The sequence below is a fragment of the Orycteropus afer genome, unplaced genomic scaffold (genome assembly GCF_000298275.1).
Source record: "Orycteropus afer afer isolate SDZICR_OR568_19922 unplaced genomic scaffold, OryAfe1.0 scaffold00112, whole genome shotgun sequence".
In the NCBI taxonomy this organism is placed as follows: domain Eukaryota; kingdom Metazoa; phylum Chordata; class Mammalia; order Tubulidentata; family Orycteropodidae; genus Orycteropus; species Orycteropus afer.
Window position 1 is genome coordinate 6,522,255 of NW_006921699.1, and position 24,921 is coordinate 6,547,175.

The 24,921-nt window shown below is 35.8% G+C and overlaps 1 protein-coding gene across 1 annotated transcript in view; it reads left to right on the forward strand.

Moving 5' to 3' along the window:
• The window catches only part of DDX46 (DEAD-box helicase 46), a 111,851-nt gene that overhangs the window by 28,669 nt on the left and 58,261 nt on the right, over window positions 1-24,921 (forward strand). Inside the window, exons 4-13 of the mRNA XM_007943770.2 lie at window positions 8,711-8,807; window positions 11,244-11,409; window positions 12,475-12,626; window positions 13,820-13,933; window positions 14,761-14,926; window positions 15,643-15,763; window positions 16,294-16,469; window positions 17,404-17,525; window positions 22,070-22,148; window positions 23,903-23,985. Of these exons, the coding sequence (XP_007941961.1) occupies window positions 8,711-8,807; window positions 11,244-11,409; window positions 12,475-12,626; window positions 13,820-13,933; window positions 14,761-14,926; window positions 15,643-15,763; window positions 16,294-16,469; window positions 17,404-17,525; window positions 22,070-22,148; window positions 23,903-23,985 (1,276 nt within the window). The remainder of the gene's footprint in view (window positions 1-8,710; window positions 8,808-11,243; window positions 11,410-12,474; window positions 12,627-13,819; window positions 13,934-14,760; window positions 14,927-15,642; window positions 15,764-16,293; window positions 16,470-17,403; window positions 17,526-22,069; window positions 22,149-23,902; window positions 23,986-24,921) is intronic.

A 24,921-nucleotide genomic window follows, 5' to 3' on the forward strand; every position in this document is an offset into this window, starting at 1 on the left:
AGCATAGTGCCTAAGGCACTTGACTGCTAACCAGAAGGCTGGTGGTTCAAATCCACTAGCCACTCCTCGCAAGGAAGATGGGGCAATCTACTTCCATAGTGATACTGCCTCGGAAACCCAAGGAGGGGTCACTATGATTCGGATCCGACTCGACAGCACATAAGAACAACAGCAAACCACCACTCGGTCATCTCCAAACCGTCTATGCCGTGCCGTCAGGATCGCTCAGGTTCGCTGCCAGACCGCAGCTCCCCCGTCTCCTTTTTCGGTATTTTCATGCAAATTCTTCTGCTAGTTGGGGTTTATTGCACTTCTGTATCTTTCCCTTCAAGACTTAGGGGTCCAGGATTATCTTCTGTGTCTGTGTGAATTGGTTTCCCTTTTCTTTGTTGAAGAGGGTCTGTGCAGTCTTTGTGCCTAGTCCGCCATCTTACCGGAACTCCAGATTTGTCCACATTCTTTCCAATACTTGTTACTGATTTTTGGATTCTAGCCATCCTCGTGAATGTGATATCTCACTGTGGTTTTGATTTCCATTTCCCTGATGACTAATGATCAGTAGCGTCTTTTAATGTGTTTGTTGACTATTTATAAATCTTTGGAGAGACGTCCATTCAGAGCTTTTAGCTTGTCTTTTTATTGAAATGCAGTAGTTTTTTTTTAATATATTCTAGATATTTGTTCCTTGTACAATATATAATTTGCCAATATTTTCTTATGTGGGTTGTCTTTTTACTTTCTTGATAATGCCATTTGAAGCACAAAAGTATTTTTAATGTGATGAAGTCCAGTTTATTTGTCTTTTGGTGTCATACCTAAGAATGTGTTGCCAAATCTAAGGTCATGAAGATTTACCCCTATGTTTTCTCCTAAAGGGAACTCTGGGGGACCTAGTGCCTAAGGCATTTGACTGCTAACCAGAAGGCGGGCAGTTCACACCCACCAGCCGCTCCTCAGAAGGAAGGTTGGGCAATCTACTTCTGTAGTGATAGGGCCTTGGAAACCCAAGGAGGGTTGCTATGAGTCGGATCTGACTGCATGGCAGTATGTTTGGTCTGGTTTTGGTTTCTCCTGAAAGTTTTATAGTTTTTGCTCATATATTTAAGTCACTGATCCATTTTGAGTTAATTTTTGTACATGGTATGAGGCAGAGGTCCAATTTTATTTTGCATGTAACTATCCAGTTGTCCTGGCATCATTTGTTGAAAAGACTGTTCTTTCCCCATTGAGTAGTCTTGGCATCCATGTCAAAGATCAGTTGACTAGATATAGAGGAGCTCTGGTACCATAGTGCCAAAGGCACTTGATTGCTAACCAGAAGGCTGGCGGTTCACATCTATCAGCCACTCCTCAGAAGGAAGGTTGGACAGTCTACCTCTGTAGTGATGGCAACCCAAGGGGGTGTTGCTATGAGTCAGATCTGACTCAACAGTCATATAACAATAGCAACAACAGTGCCTAAGGCACTTGACTGCTAACCAGAAGGCTGACAGTTTAAACCCACCAGCCATTCCTGGAAAGGAAGGTTGGGCAATCTACTTCCATAGTGATACCACCTTGGAAACCCAAGGGGGGTCGCTATGAGTTGAGTCTCACTCGAGGGCAAATAACAACAACAACAACATAGACATGTAGGTTGATTTCTGAACCGCCTTGTGCTAGTACCGTGCTGTAGTTATTATCATTGCTTTGTGGTGAGTTTTGAAATTAGGAAGTGTTAAATCTTTCTACTTCATTCTTTTTCAGAACTCCTTTGGCTGTTGTGGTTCTCTTGCAGCTCCATATGTAATTTAGAATCAACTTGTCAATTTCTACAAAAAAGTCAGCTGGGTTTGAGATAGATTGCATTGAATGTAGATTAGTTTGGGCAGTATTGCCATCTTAAAGTTAATTTTTCAATCCATGAACATGGAATATTTTAATTTTTTTCAACAATGTTTTGTAGTTTTCAGAGTACAAGTTTTGGACTTCTTTGGTTAAATTTATTACTAAGTGTTTTATTCGACTTGATGCTATTTTAAGTGGAATTGTTTTCTCAATTTCTTTTCTAGATTGTTCATTGCAAGTGTGTGAGAATACAATTGTTTTTGTATGCTGATCTTTTATATCTTGTACCCTGCAACCTTGCTGAGCTTATTAGCTCTCATAGTATTTTAGTGAGCTTTAGGATTTAAAAAAAATTTTTTTTTTTTTTTTAAATTGTGATTTGGGTGCAAGTTTTCAGAGCAAATTCACTTTCCATATAGCAGTTCACTTTGTCTCATGACGTTGACTACAGTGTACCCCAGTGCAATAGCTCCCCTCCTGCTTTAAGATTTTCTACATACAAAATTGTGTCTTCTGTGAATAAACGTAATTTTACTTCTTTATTTCCACTTTGGATGCTATCTATCTATCTATCTATTTTTTATTTTTATTTTTTCCTGATTTCCCTGGCTAGAATCTGTAGTACAGTGTTGAACAGAAGTGGTAAGAGTAGACATCTTAGACTTGTTCTGATTTTAGGGAGAAAACATTTATTCTTTCACTATTAAGTATGAAAGGTGGTGTAGTGCCTAAGGCATTTGACTGCTAATCAGAAGGCTTGCAGTTCAAACCCACCAGCCATTCCTCAGAGGGAAGATTGGGCATTCTACTTACATAAAGATACTGCCTTGAAAACTGAAAGAGGCGTTGTTATGAGTCGGAATCAGTGAGTTTTTTGTTTTTTTTAATTAATTATGATGTTAGCTTGGATTTTTTGTAGATACTTTTAATCAGGTTGAGGAAATTTCCTTCTAGTTTTATGTTTTTAGTTAATCGTATTTACTGACTGAATAAAGGAGTGAACAAATGAAGTTATAATCTAAGAGTGAATGGAAGTAAAGCAGTACAAATTATTTGTAGAATGAAATTTAAATTTAATGATTTTGGAAAATTACTTTTAAGCTTGTTTTCAGAGAAATTTTCTTTTATTTTGAAATACTTTTAATGTGTTGACATAGAAGTGTGTGTATATATATAACATTTGTCAATTCAACAATCTTTACATGAGTAATTTTGTGACATAACTTTATTCATCTTATTGTGCCCCCACCACCACTATCATCCCTTTCCAAATCATTCCACCTTCATGAACAGAAAACTCAGTGTTCCCCAAACAACAACTCCTTTTCCTACTCCCTTCTACCCCTGGTAGCCATCAATAAGCTTTTGCCTCCATAAAACCCAACACAAGCATTACTGTTGGGTCAATCCTGACTCATAACAACCCTCTAGGACAGAGTGGAACAGCCTGAAAGGTTTCCAAGGCCGTAATCTTTTTTTTTTTAAATGCATTTTATTGAAATATAATTTATGTACAGTAGAGTGAAATACACAAAACTAAAGTGACTTGGATCAAGGCATTTTTTTTGCTTTTTGCAGTGTTCCCTCGCTTTCCCTCCCACCCTTGGTAACCATCACAGAATGTTTCCTTCCGTATATAAACTTTTCCTTCATTTTTTACAATGAAGAACTAATGCTATATTTGTCCTTCTGTGACTGACTTATTTCACACAACGTAATGTCCTCCAGATATTCTTTAGCATTGTATAGTATTCCATTGTGTGTATGTACCAGTATGTACCATAGTTTGGTTATCCATTCTTCTGTTGAAGGACACGTAGGTTGTTTGCATCTTTTTGCTATTGTAAATAGTGCTGCAATGAACATGGGTGTGCATATATCTGTTCTTGTCCTGGCTCTCACTTCTTTAGGATATATACCTAGTAATGGGATTGTTGGATCAAATGGTATTTCTAATTCCAGCTTTTTAAGGAATTGCCATACTGCTTTAGAGTGATTGTATCATTTTACAGTCCCACCAGCAGTGTATGAGAGTCCCAGTCTCTCCACATCCTTGCCAGCATTGGTTATTTTCTGTCTTGTCGAACTTTGCCAGTAGTGCTAAGGTGAGATGATATCTCATTGTTGTTTTGATTTGCATCTCTCTGATGGCTAATGGTCATGAGCATTTCTTCACGTATTCACTGGCCACCTGAATATCCTCTTTGGTGCAGTGTCTATTCATGTCTTCTGCCCATTTTTCAATTGGATTGTTAATCTTTTTGTTGTTGGGGTGTTGGAGTTTCCTATAAATTTTAGAGATAAGTCCTTTGTCAGATATGTAATTATTGACAACTATGAATTTGTTGCTGTCATTTTGTTATGTGCTTTTTCATGGTGTTGATTTCTTTGTTCCATGTAATTTTCTGTGCTGAGCTCGTTTTGTTTGCTGGTCCTCTTTTTTATTTTGATATGAAGGTTTATCATTTTTCTTTGAGTTTACACTGTGATTTATAGTTTTCTTCCCAAGTTTAGAACAGTCCATTCTATTGTGCAGTTGTCTTGACTTCTCTACCAGTTAGAAGTTCTGTAACTACAAAATTTTTTCTTTCTTTATGGTTTGTAGTTGTCCTCACTTGTCAGTTGATGTCTCTGGTTCCCTATTTACAATCTTGTAGGCTTATTTACTTTGGATACTTCTATAACTGGGTTGGTTTCTGGATTCCATCATCCTTTGTGTTAATGATCAGTTGTTTGCTGTTGTTAGTTCTCTGTCTGAAGGACTCCCTTTTTCATCTTTTGTAAGGTGGTCTGGTTTTAACAAATTCCCTTAATTTCTGTTTATCTGGAAAAGTCCTAATTTCACCATCATATTTGAAGGACAGTTTTGCTGGGTATATAATTCTTGGTTGAAATTTATTTTCTTTCAGGGTTTTATATATGCCATCCCATTATCTTCTCGACTGCATAGTTTTTGCCAAGATACTTGAGCTTGAGTCTTATTGATTGCCCTTTGTAGGTAACTTTTGGTTTTTTCTGTGCTGCTTTCAAGATTCTTTTTTTGTCTTTGGTTTTGATGAGTTTGATGATGATATGTCTTGGTGATTTTCTTTTGGGTCTATCCTGTTTGAGATTCGTTGGACTTCTCAAATGGATATGTTCTCATCTTTCATCATACCAGGAAAATTCTCTTCCAACAAATCTTGGAGAATTTTCTCTGTAGTTTTATTTGTCTCTTCCTGTTCTGAAAACCCGTTTACATGTTGGTTATTCCTTTTGATGGTATCCCACGTGAACCTTAGGCTTCCTTCATTTTGTTTTGATCTTTTTTTCTGATTTATCCCTTTCCAAAGAAGTATTGACTTGTTTGCCTTCAATCTCATTAATTATGTCTTCCATTGATTCAGTTCAACTCCTTTTCCCATTCAATGTGTTAATCTATTTCTGAAAATTTAGTATTAATCTTCTGGATTTCTGTCTGTAAATTTTGTATCATTTCAGATTTTTAATTTATTTTGTCATTTTGTTCTTGTATTGTCTTTTGAAATTGTTCTAGGGTTTTCTCTGTGTTTTCCTCAGTTTTGTCAGTGTATTCCTTGATCTCTCTCTCACTTTGTTATCGGTACCTAAATATAATTCTTTTGAATTCCTTATCAGGGAGTTCCAATGCTGCATCTTCCTAGGGATGTGTTTTGGGTCTGCATCCTGTTCCTTTGTTTCTTCTTTATCTTGCTTCTCTGTGCGGACTGTGATGCTCTGTTGTCTCTAAGGTATTGTGTCATTTTTGTGTTTATGTTTAATTGATGATTCTATGTTGGAGTGGCTTGTGTACAATTTTCATTTTCTTTGTTTTGTTTTTATGTTATCTGTGTAAGCAGGGTACTGTGCTTTGCTCCTCTATTTGCTAATTGGCAGCAATTATACGCTCACTGTCTCCTTTCCCATTGTCAGCCTCCTCTATGTTCTTGCCATCCTTGGTAAATGAGCCTATTCTTAGGTCCCTGGAATCTGAGTGCGAATGCTGCATCTTTAAAATCCAAAATGGCCACCACTTGTAAACATTCAAGGTGCCTGCGTCCTTGGTCACTTTAAGTATCCAAAATGGCCACCACTTGTAAACATTCAAATTGGTTGTGGTATAGGTCACTTTAAATTTCCAAAATGGCCACTGCTTATAAACACTCAAAATGGCTGTAAAAAAGTGTCCATCAGTGGTTAAATGGATAAACAAAATGTAGTACATATAGACATTGAAATACTATTGAGCCATAAAGAGAAATGAAGTTTTGATCTATGCTTACAATAGGAAAGAACCTTGAAAACCATAATGCTCAGTGATATCAATCAATCAATAACAAGACGACGGCATTGTGTGAACTCATTTATGTGAAATAACAAGAATAGGCATATGTATCGACAACAGAGTTTGTTAGTTGTTACCAAGGACAAGAGAGAGGGAAAGAGGAAGCCATTTTTTTAGGAAACAATGAATTTTTGTTTATGGCGATGGGAAATTTGGCAGTAATTATGGATGGCATTTGAAAAACTTGATCATTGTGATTAATATCACTAAATTGTATACTTAAGAAATGCTGAACTGACAAATGTTTCATTAATTTTTTAAAAATAATAGTTGCAAGAAATTTGCTATTCTATGGAGAAAAATGATGTAAGACTCCCTGTCTTAGATGGTGCACGGTAAAAAACAATCCCAGGTAGATAAAGACCTAACTGGATTGTGAAACTCTACAACTTTTAGAAGTTAATACTGGATAATAGCCTTTCGTCACTTCTGGGTATCTATCAAATTTGGAAGGATTTCTAATCTACTCAAAAAAGCAAAGACTACTATGAATGAGAGAGAGGGAAGGGAAGTTTTTGCTTAGGGGGCATTAAGGTTATATTAATAGTGGTATAGTGATTTGGAAAAGGTTAACAAGAATGGTTGCACTACTTGAAGAATATAATCAGTGTTACTGAAATGTACATGTAGTAATTGTTGAGGTGGTGGTGCATGGTTGTTTTTGTGTGTGTGTGATTTGGGTGAAAGAAAGTTTACAGAGCAAATTCACCTTCCAAACAGCAGGTCACATACACTTTGTCTCATGACATCGACTACAATTTACCACAATGCAGCAGCTCCTTTCCCACTTCGTCCCCATAGTTACCTCTTCGCTGTGTCCTTCTCTCTATGTAGTCCTGCCCCCTGAGCTGTCTCCCTGTGCATAAACAGCCCTTCTTTCTCCCATGATTGTTCTCTCCAAGGAGTTTATCTGTGTAGTGTAAATGTTCAGCTCATATGCCTGTCTTTTGTTTGGCTGGAAGCCATGGGAGTGGGTTCAATTCCATACCAGAAGGGCAGTTAGGGATCATAGTCTCGGTGGTTCCATCAGGCTCTATCACCAGCAAACCTGGTGTCTTTTTTTTTTTTTTTAATGATTTTGAGTTTTTGTCCACATTGTTCTTCCACTCTATCCAAGATCTCCCCCAAAGATTGGTTGATGGTAGCCAGGCACCATCTAGTTGTTCAGGTCTCAGTCTTAAAGGCTGAGGGTGGCATGGTGTACCCGTCACTTGGACTGTTTCCATGAATCTTTGATTTTCTTCATTCTTCTTTGCTCTGGATGAGGAGAGACCCATCGTTGCATCTAGATGGCTGCTTGCAACTTTTAAGATTCCGGTCGCTACTCGCCAAAGCAGGATGTGGAATAATGTTTTGTGTAGTATGTTATGGCAGTTGAACTTAATGTCCACTGCAACTGTGGTCCTGAGCCCACAGGTCCAATTACTTGCTCCTTCTGGGTAGCTGGCTGTGACCAGGAAGTAACTATAGCCTTGTCTCTTGTCAGCTCTACTGTACCCCTGGGAATTCTTATAGAACATACCCGTACACTTGTAGAAACATTGTCTGCCAACCCTGTACATGGCCTTGGGCACACTCCCCCCGCCACATGTTGTTGTTTTTGTTATGTGCCGTCAAGTCGTCAAGTCGGACCCGACTCATAGCGACCCCGCCTTGGGTTGCTGAGGCAGTATCACTACGGAAGTAGATTGCTCAACCTTCTTTCCCCACATAGATAAAGCTAATAGTTCAGCCTGTTCCACCCATCTATCCACCTGTATATCCATGTTTGCCTTCACTGACAGCACAGTACTGTATGTGCAAAAGTATTTATCTTTATTGTCTGTACCTCCCATGTACCGCTCTATGTTTTCCTCTTCTTTAGTGGAGTTGGTGTATGTTTTATTAATTATATATTTTTACAACAATAAATATTTTTTTAAAATAAAGTATAAAGGGGATGAAAAATTGATTTATGATTACATTAAAATTAAGAAATGCTATTAATTCTAAGATATCATAAGCAGGGTAAAAATGCAACTTTTTAATATCAAGGAATATTAAGTTCTCTTGGAATATTTCTCCATGTGTTAATGTTTTACTTCTCTTAATTAAGTTTTGTAATTTTATATGGTATGTCTAGTTTTTTCTTGTTGTGCAAATTCCCATGTATTTAATAACATTTGCTATTAGTGTCATGTTGTTGTTATCTGCCGTTGTGTCGGCCCTGACTCATAGCGACCCCTCCTTGGGTTTCTGAGGTGGTATCACTACGGAGGTAGATTACCCAACCTTCCTTCTGAAGAGTGGCTGGTGGGTTTGTACCACCACCCTTCTGATTAGCAGTCACATGCTTTGGGCACTGTACTACCAGAGATCCCGTTAGTGTCATGGAGATTAATTTTTTTGTTTTATTTTCAAAGTGTTTATAAATGGAATATAAAAATGCAGCCTACTCTCAAAAGTTTATTTATTACCTAAGAGAGTAAAAAAAGTCTGTGGAAGTATTTTAAAATAAATAATTACACTATAGATGATCTCTTTTCTCTTCTTTTTTGTTAGATCTAGATCCAAAGAAAAAACAGATGGTGGAGAAAGTTCTAAAGAGAAGAAAAAAGACAAAGATGACAAGGAGGATGAAAAAGAAAAAGATGCTGGTGTATGTTTTCTAACTTACAAATGTGTATCTGGTTTGTTCTAGAATGACAAATTCTTGTTTTTTATTACCATAATACATTTTTTTAAAAAAATCAATGATAATAGATACAAATAAACAGATAAAATAATACTTACCTGTGAGAAAATTTCTCAGAAAGGTTACATGTATACCCATTAACTCTCTTACAAAATGTGATACCTCCATGCCCTATTCTGTGTGTGATTTTTGTTCATTTTTAAAATTACGAATTATTTTATCAATACATAAGTTCTTAATAATAATCAACAGCAATACAGATACCCTCCAGCCTAAGATATAGAATTCTTCACTGTTACATTTTGGATATCTTTCTATAGTTGCATACATAGATATAGTACATTATATTACTCTTTTGAAACAAGGTAGAGAAATCGCCTTTGATGGATATTTAGGTTGTTTCCTACCTGCAATTATAAGCATTTTTGCATTCGTATATGTACACATGTCTCTTACGAGTAGAAACCAAAACCCATTTGCAGTCTGAATTCTGACTCATGGCTCTTATGTTATTGTTGTGTGCCTTCTAATTGATTCTGACTCATAAAGCCCTATAGGACAGTGTAGAACTGCCTCATAGGGTTTCCAAGGCTGCACATCTTCACAGAAGATGGAGTGGCTTGTGGGTTCAAACTGCCAACTTTTTGATCAGCAGCTGAATGCTGTAACCTCTGTGTCACCAGATCTTCTTGGGGCTTCTATAATGGAAGGTAAATTGTTGACAGTAAAGTGGCTTTGTCAGTGGGTATAGACATTTAACACTTTGATAGATATTATCAAATTGACCTCCAACAAATTTGTGGGAGTTTAAAGTGAAGAGTTTAGACATACAAGAATGTCTGTTTCCCTTCATAATTTTCAACATGACAATTTCCAATTTTAATTTAACCAATTTATTTGTAGGTAAGTGGTACCTTATTATTTTAAGTTGTGTTTTTTAAGTACATTTATATTTCTTTAAGTATATGGTTGCTCAGCCTTCCTTCTGAGTAGTGGCTGGTGGGTTTGAACCATCAGCCTTCTGGTTAGCTGTCAAATGCCTTAGGAACCACCGGAGCTCATATGTATAACATATTTTCCTTAATTTATTTACTATACTTTTCTTTGAACTGCCTATTCATACCGTTTTAAAGTATTTTTTTATTCTATTTTTTTTAATGGTTCCTTTTTTTGAAAGGGCCTGCTTTCTGAGCAGGGTAGCTAAGAAAGGATACCACATGGGAATCTAGAGGTTTAATTTCTGATCAAGTTTATTTTATTGAGTGACTAGATGACCTTGGAAAGGTACAGGGGGCTTGTCTTTAGGGAATGGCTCTATTATAAAAGACATAAATTGAACACAGCCATAAGTATATTTTCTTATATAGTTGTAATGTTTGCATGTGAAAAATTTTGATTCTTAATTTTTAAGTAGTACTTTAGTCCCTGATGATGGATGTAATTGTGATTTGCATCCTTGTCTTAAAAGTCTTTTTTTTTTAATTGTGATTTGGGTGAAAATTTACAGAGCAAATTGGGTTTCCATTCAGTAATTCATACGCATTTTGTTTTGTGACGTTAATTGCGATACCCAGACTGTAATAGCAGTCTTCTCACTTCCTCTGTTTCCTGTTTTGTCCTTCTTTCCTATCTCTTTCTGCCTTCTGAGGTTTATCTCTGAGCAAGTGCTGCCCTTTCGGTCTTGTATGGTTAATTGATCTAATGAGTGGGTTCCTCCCTGCTGTTACTGTTCACTTACAGGCCTAGATACTTTTTGGCTGAAAGTTGAGGCACGGGGGTGAGTTTAGTTTCAGTATGAAGGGTGTCTAAGGACCGTAGTCTTGGGGCTCCTAAAAGTCTTGATGAAGGTTTTGCAAGGGATATGTCTAGAAAACTTGAGCTAAAGGCTACAAAAGACCAAAGCTTTTTAATCATGTTAATACTTAACTTTTACAGCTTTTATTTACATAGTAATTTATAATAGAAAATTGCTTTTAATGGAGGCAGTCTTAACGAGAGTACAGGATTTAAAATTGAGAATATCTAGGGAACTTTTCTTGCTAATTCTTTCTATTTCTATGTTGAAGAAGAAATTAAGTTCATGTCTGCATATTTCTTGTAACTAAAATGAGAAATGAGATTAATTTATGTGTGTGATATCTATCTTTTCCCCTTTCTTATTTGAAGATACTTTTTGATTTTTAGCATTGTGATTTTGTTTTGATAGTATATTCATGGATATATTTGCAAAGGTATGTTGTTGTTGTTATATGCCGTCGAATATGATCTACCAACTGTATGGTTTACCTTGTATCTTTTTCTTTTAATTTGTAGTACTTATTTGAATGTCACTTGGAGTAAAAATGTTAGTCCTTGTTTTCATCTTTTGTTGTCTGTTGTTTTCCTTTTTTTTAAAAAAAGAACTTTGACCAGAATAAGCTGGAAGAAGAAATGAGAAAGCGAAAAGAAAGAGTAGAAAAATGGAGAGAAGAGCAACGTAAAAAGGCCATGGAAAATATAGGAGAACTGAAAAAAGAAATTGAAGAGATGAAGCAAGGAAAAAAATGGAGTTTAGAAGATGATGATGGTATCTTTGTTTGTTGGCCTATATAACAATTCGTGTAAAATATTCTAGAATTACAGTATTTTATATTGAACTTCTAATATTTATATTAAAATTTATATTGTAAAATAGTATTTAGTAAGATTGCTGTTTTTATTTTTAAAGTGGAAATTGGGTGCTTACAAGCCTAGTCAGTAAAACAAAAAAAAACATTCACTGCCTTCAAGTAGATTCCAACTCATAGTGATCCCCATTGTTTTTTCCAAGACTGTAAATTTTTATGGAAGCAGATTGCCTCATTGTCCTTCTATGGAACAGCTGGTGGATTTGAACCAGCAACCTTTTGGTTAGCAGCCAAACACTTTAACTATTATACCACCAGAGCTCCTTAGTCAATAAATATCTCTTGATGTTTTTCACTGCCAGTTAGTAATGAGGATATATTTAAACCATACTTGCAAGCCCTTCCTTTGACAAAAAATATTTTCTCTCCATATCTGATTTTGACTTTTGAAAATTTAGTAAAGTAGATGATTGTGGAATTTTAAAGGAAAATGGTGTTTTGCTCTGGTTTCTTTGAAAGCATTGCAGAATGGTTTAAATAGATAAATGATTTATATCTATAAATGGTCATTGTGTCTCAGTTACTAAAAAATATTAATAGATAATCTTGAATTAAGAGTGAGGTACTATTTATCCTTCCTGTGATTGAAAGAAAGATGCTTGGAAGAAGAAATAAATGAAAATATTATTTAGTAGAAAATGTTTTTAGTTCTGATTCTAGCAGTATAGCTGTAAAATCTAATACTAGAGTTTGATTTTTAGGCACAATCTTCCTCTTTGCCCATTTTCAATGACATTTACAATTTATTATCTTAATGTTTTATTATTTTCAAAAGCAATACATGCTTACTGTAAAAGTATAAAAATGTCCAAGACTGAGCATTTGAGCTGTAGCATGGCTGGAGTAAATTGCAAAGGAGGATGTTTGGTTAGTGGGAGTAAAGATTAGAATGGTGGGTATAGTCTGATTGTGGAATCGTTCCTTTTGAAATACATATACAAAGAAAGTATATTCTCATATTTTAGATGATGAAGATGATCCTGCAGAAGCTGAAAAGGAAGGAAATGAAATGGAGGGTGAGGAGTTAGATCCATTAGATGCGTACATGGAAGAAGTGAAAGAAGAAGTAAAAAAGTTCAACATGAGAAGTGTAAAAGGTGGTGGGGGAAATGAAAAGGTATGGGATTTTCTTCTTCTTTATCTTTAATGATTTATATTCCTTTTGGATCACTTGAATTTAGCATTGTGCTGTGTTATAATTGATTTGCATGACTTTATAAAGTTAGTATTTTTGCTTCTTCCATCTCAGAAATGGCAATATTTTTTCTGTGTATTGGAGAAATTGATGAATTTTAGCTGTAAATGTTTTTGTTTCAAAAATGACTCCCCTACTACTTTAATCTTTGTTAATTATCTTTGCTCAGATGTTGCCTTCTCAGATCTCTCCAGCACTCTTTTCTTTCCCACTCCTGATCCCCTTATCATAGTCTTGTTTTTTAAAGCATTTTTTAACTTTTGATAAATTGTCATTTAATTTTTTAATTTTGTTTCTTTACCTCTTTTCCTGTAAAACAAAACAAGATAAGTCATTGTGACCTATTATATTGTTTTTGTTTTTAATAATTCAGTTTTTTGGTGAAAGTATACATAACAAAACAAATACCACTTCAACAATTTGTACTTGTACAATTCAGGGACATTGATTATATTTTTCAAATTGTGCCACCTTTCTCAACAATCTTTTCCAAACGATTTCACTATCTTTAGTACAAACTCACTGCCCCCTTAAGTTTTTCATCTATCCTTTCAAGTTACTGTTGTCAATTTGATCATGTATAGATAATTCTTTGAAAGAATGTAATGCTTAATGCAGACATTCTTTTTTAATTAGGTTAAACTATTATTTGGTTTACTTCACTTGTTTTGTTTATTAAATTCCTAGAAGAATGCCTGGCTTGGTGAATGAGTAAAAAGTACCGTTTAGTATTATCTTTAAAATATAACTATATTTATACATAGTTCTATGAGGAAGGTTGGGCAATCCAACTTCCGTAGTGATACTGCCTCGGAAACCCAAGGATGGGTCGCTATGAGTCGGGGCCGACTCGACGGCACATAACAACAACAACAACAATGATAAATTATGTGTATATTAATGGATTATAAAATATAAAGCAGTTGTATTACATTAAAACAATTTATACAAACTAGTAAGGAGGAAAAGGGTTTTCATAATGAAAATTTTCTGTTGTTGCTAGTAACTAGCGTAATTTATTTGAGTTGTAAGTTGTGGCAGTTATTGTGGTTCAGTTTGGCATATAATTAGTGCTTTGTTTTTGCAAAATATTTTATGTATTTTGTTTCTTTCAGAAGTCTGGACCAACTGTCACAAAAGTTGTCACAGTTGTGACTACCAAAAAAGCAGTTGTAGATTCTGATAAGAAGAAAGGTGAGCTCATGGAGAATGACCAGGATGCCATGGAGGTGATTCTTTATTAACTTTGACTTTGTTCATGATACACTTAGACATATTTATCAGTAAGCATTGATGGAGGTGTGTGTCAGTTTAGCAAAATAATTAGAAGGAGTACTTTCTATTCTCAATAGTGTAGTAATTGAATATCCAGTTGATAGAGCATTCTCTGGCCTCTTGCTCTATGCCCATATTTTGATTTTCCTCTCTCATCAGTGCCTCAGGCACGTAATAGGGAGAGAAGGCGTGATTAACAGTATGAATTAAATTTCTTCCTTGTGTTGTAAAGATGAAAGAGCTTCATTACAGTCATCTCTTAAGAATTTCTATATTCTTTTAGCTTTATATTGGGGTTATAACTTTCTAAAAGGGCAAAGCAAAAAGAAATGAAGGAGAAAAATTCTTCAAGAACTGATTTATTTTCACTATAAGTGACAGACATTATTTGAAGTGATTGTGAAATGATGAGGTTTAAATATGGTGGAGCAGCATGGGAAACCCTGGTGGTTCGGTGATTAAGCACTCGACTGGTAATCAAACAGTTGTTAGTTTGAACTGTTAACTGTTCTGTAGAAGAAAGATGGGCAGTTTGATTCCGTAAAGATTTACAGGCTTAGAAACCCTATGAGGCAGTTCTACTCTGTCCTGTAGAGTTACTATGACTTGGAGTCGACTCAAGGAGTCTGCTTTACAAATAAAAAGGTAAAATCTATAGTTTCTATGAGAGGAGGATTTTAAAAGCTAGTAATATTGTTTACCATAAGGGAAAAAATAGTAATTAAGCTCTTACCTCTTAATTTACTTTCTTACTTACTCTTTTTTTTTTTTTAAATTTTAGTATTCTTCAGAGGAAGAAGAAGTTGATCTTCAGACGGCCCTTACAGGCTATCAGACAAAACAGAGAAAGCTTCTTGAACCAGTAGATCATGGAAAAATTGAATATGAACCGTTTAGGAAAAACTTCTATGTTGAAGTTCCAGAGCTAGCAAAAATGTCTCAAGAAGGTAAATCTCACATTTGTTCACTCATTGGTTATAGTGGGAACAGAGGAGGAGGTACTTTATTTTCTCTGGGGGAGATGAGGATAGGCCTCTGTGTTGATTCGAGTAAGAGGAATTAGCCTGGCTTGGTTGGAGAGGTGAGAGAAAGAATTAGAAGGTTGGAAGTCTACAGAGTGGGAACATTATCTGCAAAGATTCAGAGCAATTAAGAAGAAAGGTGTTATTGGAAGTACTAAAAAAATAAAACTTAGTTTGGCTCAAGTAATTGGAAGTTTTAGGGTTGAAAATACTCTACATAGAAAGTTAGTAAATAAAATATTTCTGCCAGCTTTTGCTTTCTGGGATTCGAGAGTTAGAAATCAATGTATGTCTCTAGATTATTGGTGGTAGAGTAAGGGTAATGTGAGTAACTCTTACTTGAAGAACAAATGGTTGTATTACTTGTCATTTGTTCTCTTACTGTTGTTGCAAATTTAGACACAACAAAATCCAAATTATTCAAATTGGAGTTTCTTTTTATCCTTGGTTGCAACAGCATTTGTTTTCATTGTCTCAGTATGCTATTCAGTGCTTCTTTCTGTAGCTCTTCTATGGAACTGTCTTTGATGACATTACAAACAAAGCGTTAAATATTCTTAATCTCATCATACCTAATTGAAAAGTGGAAGGCACCAGGAGAACAATGTCTAAGAGTTTTTCTTCTGGATTTTGTGTTGTAGAAGTGAATGTATTTCGATTGGAAATGGAAGGCATCACGGTCAAGGGAAAAGGTTGCCCCAAACCAATTAAATCTTGGGTCCAGTGTGGAATTTCCATGAAGATCTTAAATTCCCTCAAAAAGTGAGTGAGTGGTGGTTGTCTTTTTTTTCAATGTCTTGCTATTCAACATAGTCCTTTCGTACAAATCTTTCGCTGGGTTCATTTTTTACTGTGATATGACAGTTTTATTGAGGCATAATTTGCATACCATAGCATTTACCCTTTTAAAATGTCTAATTCATGATTTTTAGTATATTCACAGGGTTGTGAAACTATTGTTATAATCTGATTTTAGAAAATTTTCATCATCGTCAAAAGAGATCTGTATCCATTAGCAGTCAGCCTTTTCTCTTCTCTACCCCAGGCAACCACTAATCTACCTATTTGTGTAGATTTACCTATTTCATATAAATGGATTCATACAGTATATGGTCTATTATTACTGACTTTTTTCACTTAGCTTAATCTTGTCAAAGTTCTTCTACGCTGTAGCATGTACCAGTACTTCATTATTTTTATTGCTTCATTTTGGAAAAACTTATTCTTATAGGAGTCTGAGGGGCCTGGAGATCTCAATTCTTACATTGTCTTCATTTGGTTTTCTTTTTAAGACATGGCTATGAAAAGCCCACGCCAATTCAGACCCAAGCAATTCCTGCCATAATGTCTGGACGAGACTTGATTGGCATTGCCAAGACAGGAAGTGGAAAGACCATTGCTTTTCTGTTGCCCATGTTTAGACACATCATGGATCAGAGATCATTAGAAGAAGGAGAGGGGCCAATAGGTACAGGTCCTTTCATTAAACTTGTTTTTTCAGGTAACAGTGTTGTCATTAACCAGAAAGACCTGGTATTTTACAGTGTTCTTAAGTATGACTATAAAGATGTCTTTATATACATATTCGTTATCAATTTGGCACTTTGGGGCTGATTTCCCCTTACCAGCAGGTGGAGTGAGAATCTTCAGAGCTCTGGAGTGACATCTCAGAAGTACAAAAACAGCCTCTCCTGGCACAGCTCAGTTTTTAAACTCTGACTCGGCAGGTAGACTCCTCGTGCATCTATCTGTTTATTTATGTTGAGGTTTGTTCTTAGCCCAGTATCAGTGAATCTGTAAACTCAACATGGATGACAGTAGGAAAATGTATTTTCCTTTTTTTTTTTTTGACTTAAAAACCTATAGTGCCAGCATCTCATTAAGGATTAGTTGTTCAGATTTAGGTTTCTTGGTTCATTTTGGCAGAGATTTCTTCTGCAAACATGAGTAGGGTTTTGGAAAGTTCTTCCGCTCCTCACTTGGAAACAGGGGGCACAGTATATTTCTCCTGTGTATGCTCCTCAGATCTAGGTTGTTCCTGGAAGCAGCAATATGGCTTCTGTAGCACAGTGAGTCATTTGATTTTCTTTGCTCTGCGATGTGCATTTGAGAGCTATTTGCATTATATTCAACCAAGTATTTAGTGGGGGTGAGTGAGGCATTTAACTCTTATTTTCCTGTAGCATGTTCTTAAAACTCTAGTTAAAATTATCCTCCAGTGCAGTCTCTACTATTAAAAAGCTTTTGAAATAAAGTTTTCAGAGATGCAAAGCAAAATTAAACAAAAACAAAAATTAGGCTTAAGGATCTGAACTTCATCTCAGACTTTAAATTTTATACTCTAAAAGCCTAGCCTCTCAGTAATTTTGGTGGTTAGGCATTTGACATATTTATCTTTTCAGCTGTCATCATGACTCCAACTCGAGAACTGGCTCTGCAGATTACTAAAGAATGTAAGAAGTTTTCGAAGACCTTGGGACTTAGAGTGGTCTGTGTTTATGGAGGAACAGGAATCAGTGAGCAGGTAGTTAATAAAATAAATACTCAGGTTTTCTATTCTTTGCTCGAATGGTTTAATCATGTAAAAGCATGGTTTGTCATTTTAATATGTTTAATAGTGGTTTCTAAATTTTTAGATCAGTACTCTCCTGGACCATTCCATTCCCCCACTCTCCCTTAGCAGAGGGAGTAATTTCTCCATTTTATGGATGAAGAAATACTCAGAAAGGTTAAATAAGTTGAGCAAGTTATTAGGTTAATATATACTAGTGTTTGCCCTAGATCCAGTATTTACGTTCTCTAATTCATGCTGCCATCTTTACAGAATGGTGGTGAATTGAATGCATTAGGATCAGAATTTCAACTGCATTCTTAAATAATTTTAAAAGCAAGATTTAAACAAAATTTGATTCTCTTTAGTTTGGCATTTCTCCAAGTGTCTTCTAAAGAATGATGTATATAGAGTATTTTGCTTTATCTAGAAGAAGGAAATAGAGGATTCCCTGGATGCTGCTAATAGTTACCATACTCAGTTGGTAACTAGATTGGAGAGTCTAGTTCTCCCAGAGGCACCTTGGAAGAAAGGCATGGTGATCTACTTCCGAAAAATCTACTTCCAACAAACCCTATGTATGTCGCTGAATTGTACATGTGGAAACTGTTGAATTGGTGTTTGTTTTGCTGTGTATATTCTCAGCGACAACAAAAACAAATAAAACTTGAAAAAAACCCTGTAGAGCACAGGTCTAGTCTGACACATTGCGGGTCACTGTTAGTTAAAATTGACTTGATGGCCACTGATTGACTGCTTTAGGTCAAATTTATAGAGTGTTGGTGGTAGAATCAGTGGTGGAATTCTCATCTTCTACGCAGGGGATCTGCGTTTGATTCCCAGACAGTGCACCTTTTGTGTACCCATCTGTCAGTGGAGGTATGTGTATTGCTATATGATCCTGAACAGGTTTCAGTAGAGCTTTCAGACTTAAGACAGAAAGGCCTGACTCTGTGCTTCTGAAAATCAGCCAGTAAGAACCTTAGGAATCACAGTAGTCTGATCCATAGCTGATCATGAGGATGCTACAGGACTAGGCAGCATTTCATTCCATTGTGCAGGGACTGACTAAATGGCATATAACAACATCTGTGTTCCATGGTGTCATGGAGTAAATTACATAGTGTGGCTTTTCTAGCCAAAAGTCTTTGTAAACTCTGTGGTGGAATTTGCCATGAGCAGCTGAGCAGCTCCTGATTGTTAAAGTTATCCACCCTGGGGTATTTCTGCTGGGAGCAGCATGAAGTGAAGGTTCGCTCTGTCTCAGGTGTATAGAATCTGATGTTGGGATTGATTAGTTTGGCCACTCTGCCAGGCTCAAAAGGAGCCCTCCTAGAGGAAGAAAAAGTGACTGCTGGCTGAGAAAGACGTGCTGCTGCGAAAAATGTGCTCCTGAGATACACACTTGCTGAGAGAGAGACACAAGAGACGTGTTGCTGAGAGAGAGTCTGCCAGCTGTTAAGTGAGATGGCCGGCTGTGAGAGACTGAGTGCATTTCTGAACTTGAATTGCAGCCTGTTGCTTCCTTAATAAACCCCGTAATCTGTGAGTTCTGTATGACCACTGCAGTGAATTATCGAACCCAACAGAGAGGTGGTGAGTGCTGTGGGACGAATGGTTGGTGAAAGGCTAGATAGAGGGAGGCAGTATGTCTGGCTTTGCAGGAAGAGGCCTCGGGCTGCTAATGGTGATTCTGTCCTCCTCTTGTGGGGTTAGAGGAGGTCAGAAGATGCGGCCTCCTTGCTCCTTTGGCACATGGTATGTAATTTTCAGAGACAGCCTAAGCCTAAATGTAAGGGTGGACAGAATGGGATAAGATCTGAATATTAGAACTCATGAATTTCTGTTCTGTTATTACTATTAACTAGTGACAAGACAGTGTAGATCATGCTAACTCTGAGTTTCAGCCTCTTCATCCATAAAATATGGAGACATCACTAGATAATTTGGAAATTCTGTTTACTCTAAAATCTTAACAAGATGATCAGACAAGTTTGTAAAGTTTTAGATTATACAAAATTAAAACAGATTTTGTTTCTTTAAGATATGTCTGTATTTCAGTAAGCAAATGTGTATTGTGGGAGCTCTGGTGGTGTAGTGCCTAAGATGTTTGACTGCTAAACAGAAGGCTGGCCATTCTAACCCACCAGCCACTCAGTGGAAGGAAAGTTGGGCAATCTACTTTTGTAGTAATACTGCCTCGGAAACCCAAGGGGTCGCTATGAGTCAGATCTGACTTGATGGCAGTATGTATTGTGATACTAGAAGATGAGGATAAATTCAGTGATACTTCCTGAATTAATTTAACCACAAAATTATTTCATAGGTCTAATGTTATAAGAACTCACTTTGAGAATATTTGTTTTTGTTATCCCTGTCCTAGTCTTAAGCACTTGAACTTAGTTCATTTTCTAACTTTATCTGTGTCAATACTTTTTGACCACAGCCTACGTAGTAAGAAATATATTTGACTTTATTACTTAGTACACACATGTATACTATATTTATATAGAAGACAAACAAAAGTTTTATGGTGTTTACTATATTCTGCCACCACTTGTCTATCAGTTTGTCATACTGTGGTGGCTTGCATGTTGCTGTGAGGCATATCATCAAGAACCAGTGGTATTGAAGGAAGAAGTTGAAGCTGCACTGAAGGAAGTAGCAGAACACAAAGCTCCAGGAATTGACGGAATACCTATTGAGATGTTTCAGCAAACAGATGCCCCACTGGAGGCACTCACTTGGCTATGCCAAGAGATTTGGGAGATAGCTACCTGGCCAACTGACTGGAAGAGATCCATGTTTGTACTCATTCCAAAGAAAGATGATCCCACCAAATGTGGAAATTATCAAACAATATCATTAATATCACACGCAAGTAAAATCTTACTGAAGATAATTGAAAAATGGTTGCAGCAGTATATTGACAGAGAGCTTCCAAAATTCCAAGCTGAATTTAGAAGAGGATGTAGAATGAGGGATATCATTGCTGATGTCAGGTGGATCTTGGCTCAATGCAAAAAATACTACTAGAAAGGAGTTTACTTGTCTTTTATTGACTATGCAAAAACATTTAATTATGTGGATCATAACAAATTATGGATAACACTGAGAGGACTGGGAATTACAGAACACTTAATTGTGGTAATGAGGAACCTGTACATAGACCAGGAGGCCGTCATTCGAACAAGGGAACACTGCATGGTTTAAAATCAGGAAGGGAGTGTGTCGGGGATGTATCCTTTCACTATACTTATTTAATCTATATGCTGAGCAAATAATCTGAGAAGCTGGACTATATGAAGAAGAGGATTGGAGGAAGACTCTTAACAACCTGCGATATGTAGATGACACAACTTTGCTTGCTGAAAGCGAGAACAACTTGAAGCATTTACTGATGAAGATTAAAGACTATAGTCTGCAGTATAGATTACATCTCAACATAAAACGAAAATCCTCACAATCGGATCAATAAGCAGCATCATGATAAATGGAGAAATGATTGAAGTTGTCTAAGATTTCATATAACTTGGTTCCACAATCTACACCAATGGAAGCAGCAATCAAAACATCAGATGACGTATTTGCACTGGGAAAATCTACTGCAAAAGACTTTTAAAGTGCTGAAGAGCAAAGGTGTCTCCTCAAAGAGTAAGGTGCGCCTAACCCAAGCCATGGTATTTTCAGTTGCCTCATAGGCATTTGAGGGCTGGACAGTGAATAAAGAAGACCGAAGAGATGATGCTTTTGAGTTGTGGTGGTGGCGAGGAATACTGAAAGTACCACGGACTGCCAAAAGAATGGAAGAAGTGCAGCTGGAATGCTCTTTGGAAGTGAGGATGACCAGACTTCGTCTCACCTATTTTGGTCATGTCAGAGGGACCATTCCCTAGAGAAGGTTATCATGCTTGGTAAAGTAGAGGGTTAACAAAAAAAGGGAAGGCTCTTGTGTCAAAATGAGTTGACACAATGGCTGCTGTGATTGGCTCAGGTATAACAAGGATTGTGAGGCTGGCACAGGACCAGGAAGTGTTTTGTTCTTTTGTACACGGGGTCGCTGTGAGTCACAGCTGACCTGTCGGCATCTAACAACAACAACTATATTCTGATATTTTCTATTCTAATTCATTTAAGAAATACTAATTGTGACTTACTATATTAATTTTATGATTCACTAACGGCTAGCAACCCTCAATTAAAGTATTTATATAATTAATTTGTTGCTGTCTTATTTCTTTCTTGATTTTAAGGGATAGTGGCAAATTTAAATGGGTAAAAGTCTCTAAGTTTTCAAATATATGGTATAATTTGATCATGATGCTGCTACCCATTCCTTGAGTAGTAGTACTCTGGCATCCTGAACAATTAAGCAGGAAGATTTGGAATCTTGATATAAAAACTCACTGTCTTTCATATAGAGTCGAGGATCAGATAGACCAGATGGAATATTTTCAAATCTGTTAAAATAAGCAGTAGTGATAAATAGACTATAAAATTTCATCTTTTTTTATTAGATTGCTGAACTGAAAAGAGGTGCTGAAATTATTGTTTGCACACCTGGTCGAATGATTGACATGTTAGCAGCTAACAGTGGTAAGTCAGTATTTTTTTTGTTTTCTTTTCTCTTATTTTTGAATTCTATACATATTTGTTAAAGTAGGTATAAGAAACCACCAAAAAGGTTTCTGTATTTCTTCTTAAAGCTGTAATATCTTAAAAGTATGTATTGTAATAAGTTTATTTTATAAGTGTTCATAATATTTTTAGAATATAATTTAAAATTTCTTTTCAGAACTAAATCCATCTGGACGTTTTAGCATTTATGCTGATTCTTAATCCATTTTTGGTCTAACTTTGCTTATAAAAGGATTGAGCACTATTCTGTATTATAAAACTTAGATTTTTTTCTCCAGGGAAAGTAGTATTTTCTTACAATACTGTATGAATTAAAATATTGCAGCTTCAAGAAATTTTATCTTTTGTAAATATTGCATGTTTTAGCTCAAATTGTTATGCATTGTTAAATTATTCCCTATGAAAACTGTTACTAAACTGTTGACATTATTTAACTTCTGTGGAAAAAGGCCCGTCAAGATTTATAGAACTGGGCTTCAGAGACTTAAATCATCAAAGGTAGGTAATTTAATGCTGTTCCCAACCTTGCAAAACTAATTGGGGCTGCAAATGTTAGTGTTGAATACTTAAATAATAGAAAGCAATTATTTTGGCTCATTTATGTATTTTGAATAAAATGCTTTTGAAGGTTTCCATAGCATTGTTCAGTATATACATAGTAGAGTATTAAAAACTGTGAGTACTGCATGTTTCTAATAGCATTCTGCTTGAATTTCTGTATATACTTAATTCTAATTCTGAGGAAGTTGGCAAAATGACATTGAAATTGTTTGATAAGTCATTGTGCTTATACAGCATATGAAAAGTTTTCGATTGAATGCTGATGAAATAATCCCTTGTTTTTTTCAATGCTGCATTAATTAAAGTCTCTTCCTGAAATTCATCTTGATTAATTTTTGCCTTTTTCCCTTATCTGTCCTTTTGGTTTACCTTTAATAACATTTTATAGATGTTTTTGCCAGGTGATTGATTCAGCAGTTGGTAGAAATTCTTTGTTAATCCTTCAGAAAGGATTTCCTGTTTATTATTTAGTTTTCACTGGTTAAGAGGCCAGCTAGCTGCCTTTATTTAAGCCAGTAGGAACACTTAATAAAATTGGATTTGTATCTTTGTATAGGAAGATGTATTTATGTGAATCATTTGGTATTTAATGTTTTTGAGTAATGTTTTAGTTACCTGTTGACAGTGAATAGTTTCATTAATGTTTTGACATGCCCGTTGGAAGTTCCTAACTATATGCAAATAGGTTATAAAGTAATATGAAAAGAAGTTTTCTGCGCCTAAAATAGTTAGCACTGGAACTTGCCTTCCACACATACGCTGTAATCTCTAATATGTTTTTTCCTAGGTGATGCTGTCAGATTATGGCTGATGTGGCTCGATGCTTCATCTCAGTCTTAGTTTTATGATGTGTTTTGGAGAGGGCTGTTTTCTGAATTTTACAGGTTCTTCAGGCCCTATGATGGTATGCAAGAGACGAGTTTGCCAAAATAAAGGGCCTCATATACCCATTGTCAGAAAGTATTTACCATTAGATTAAGACATTGTAGACCAGAACTTTTTTTCATTGTTTAAAGATACCTAATCTACCCCTTTGGTTAAGTCAGGCATTTTAGTTCCCTTTACAGTTTTTTAAAGTTCTTGTTAGTCGTAAAATGAATTGTGACTGATTTTTAGGTTTCTTTTGTCTTTATTTTTTCTCCTCATCTTAGGTCGGGTCACAAATCTTCGAAGGGTAACATATGTTGTTTTAGATGAAGCAGACAGAATGTTTGACATGGGTTTTGAACCACAGGTAATCATGTATTTCTCAGTGTTTTGAAATATAAATAATAAGCCTTATGAGCGAAATGCCATAAGAACAAAATGTTTATGTGGTTTCTGAAATTCACAGACGTATTTCTGTCACATTTTATAACAGTGGGTTAGATATATATAAAATTGAAATAAATTTTTATGGTTCAGCTCCTTGTTCAAGAAGTATTTGTGTAGACTTTCCTTAGCCATCTGTAATTCTCATTGGTAATAAGACTGGAAATTTTGTTGTTAGTTGCCATCAAGTCAGTTCCTTCTCGTGGCAACCTCATGTGTTACAGAGTACAACTGCTCCATGCAGTTTCTTGGCTGTAATTTTAATGCAAGCAGATTGTCAGGGCCCCCCCCCCCAACTTTATTGAGGTATAATTAAAGTATGATAAATGACACATATTTAAAGTGTACATATTTTATCAGTTTTTCTTTCCCCTCCTGGAGTGTGTGGAAAGTATGAAAGTGTGTGTGTGTGTTTATCTATATATGTATGTATTTAGTAAGTTTTCAAATTTATTTTCTTCCCATCACCCAAGTTAATATGTATCTACCCTTTAAATGGTGGTTTACCCTCCCTTCCCTCTCCTCCCCTGGTAACTATCAAAGAATATTGCTTTATTTGTGAAACCATTCTTTGACTTTTTACAATAGTGATCACATACAATATTTGTCCTTTTGTGATTAACTTCACTCTGTATAAAATGGCTTCTAAGTTCATCTGTGTTATGTTTCATAGATTCATCATTGTTCTTTAATGTTCTGTAGTATTCCATTGTGTACGTATTCCATAGTTTGTTGATCCATTCCTCTGTTGATGGGCATTTAGGTGGTTTCATCCTTTTTTTTTTTTTTTTTTTGTAATTTTATTTTGATTTGGGTGAAGATTTACAGAGTAAAGTCACTTTTCATACAGCAGTTCACA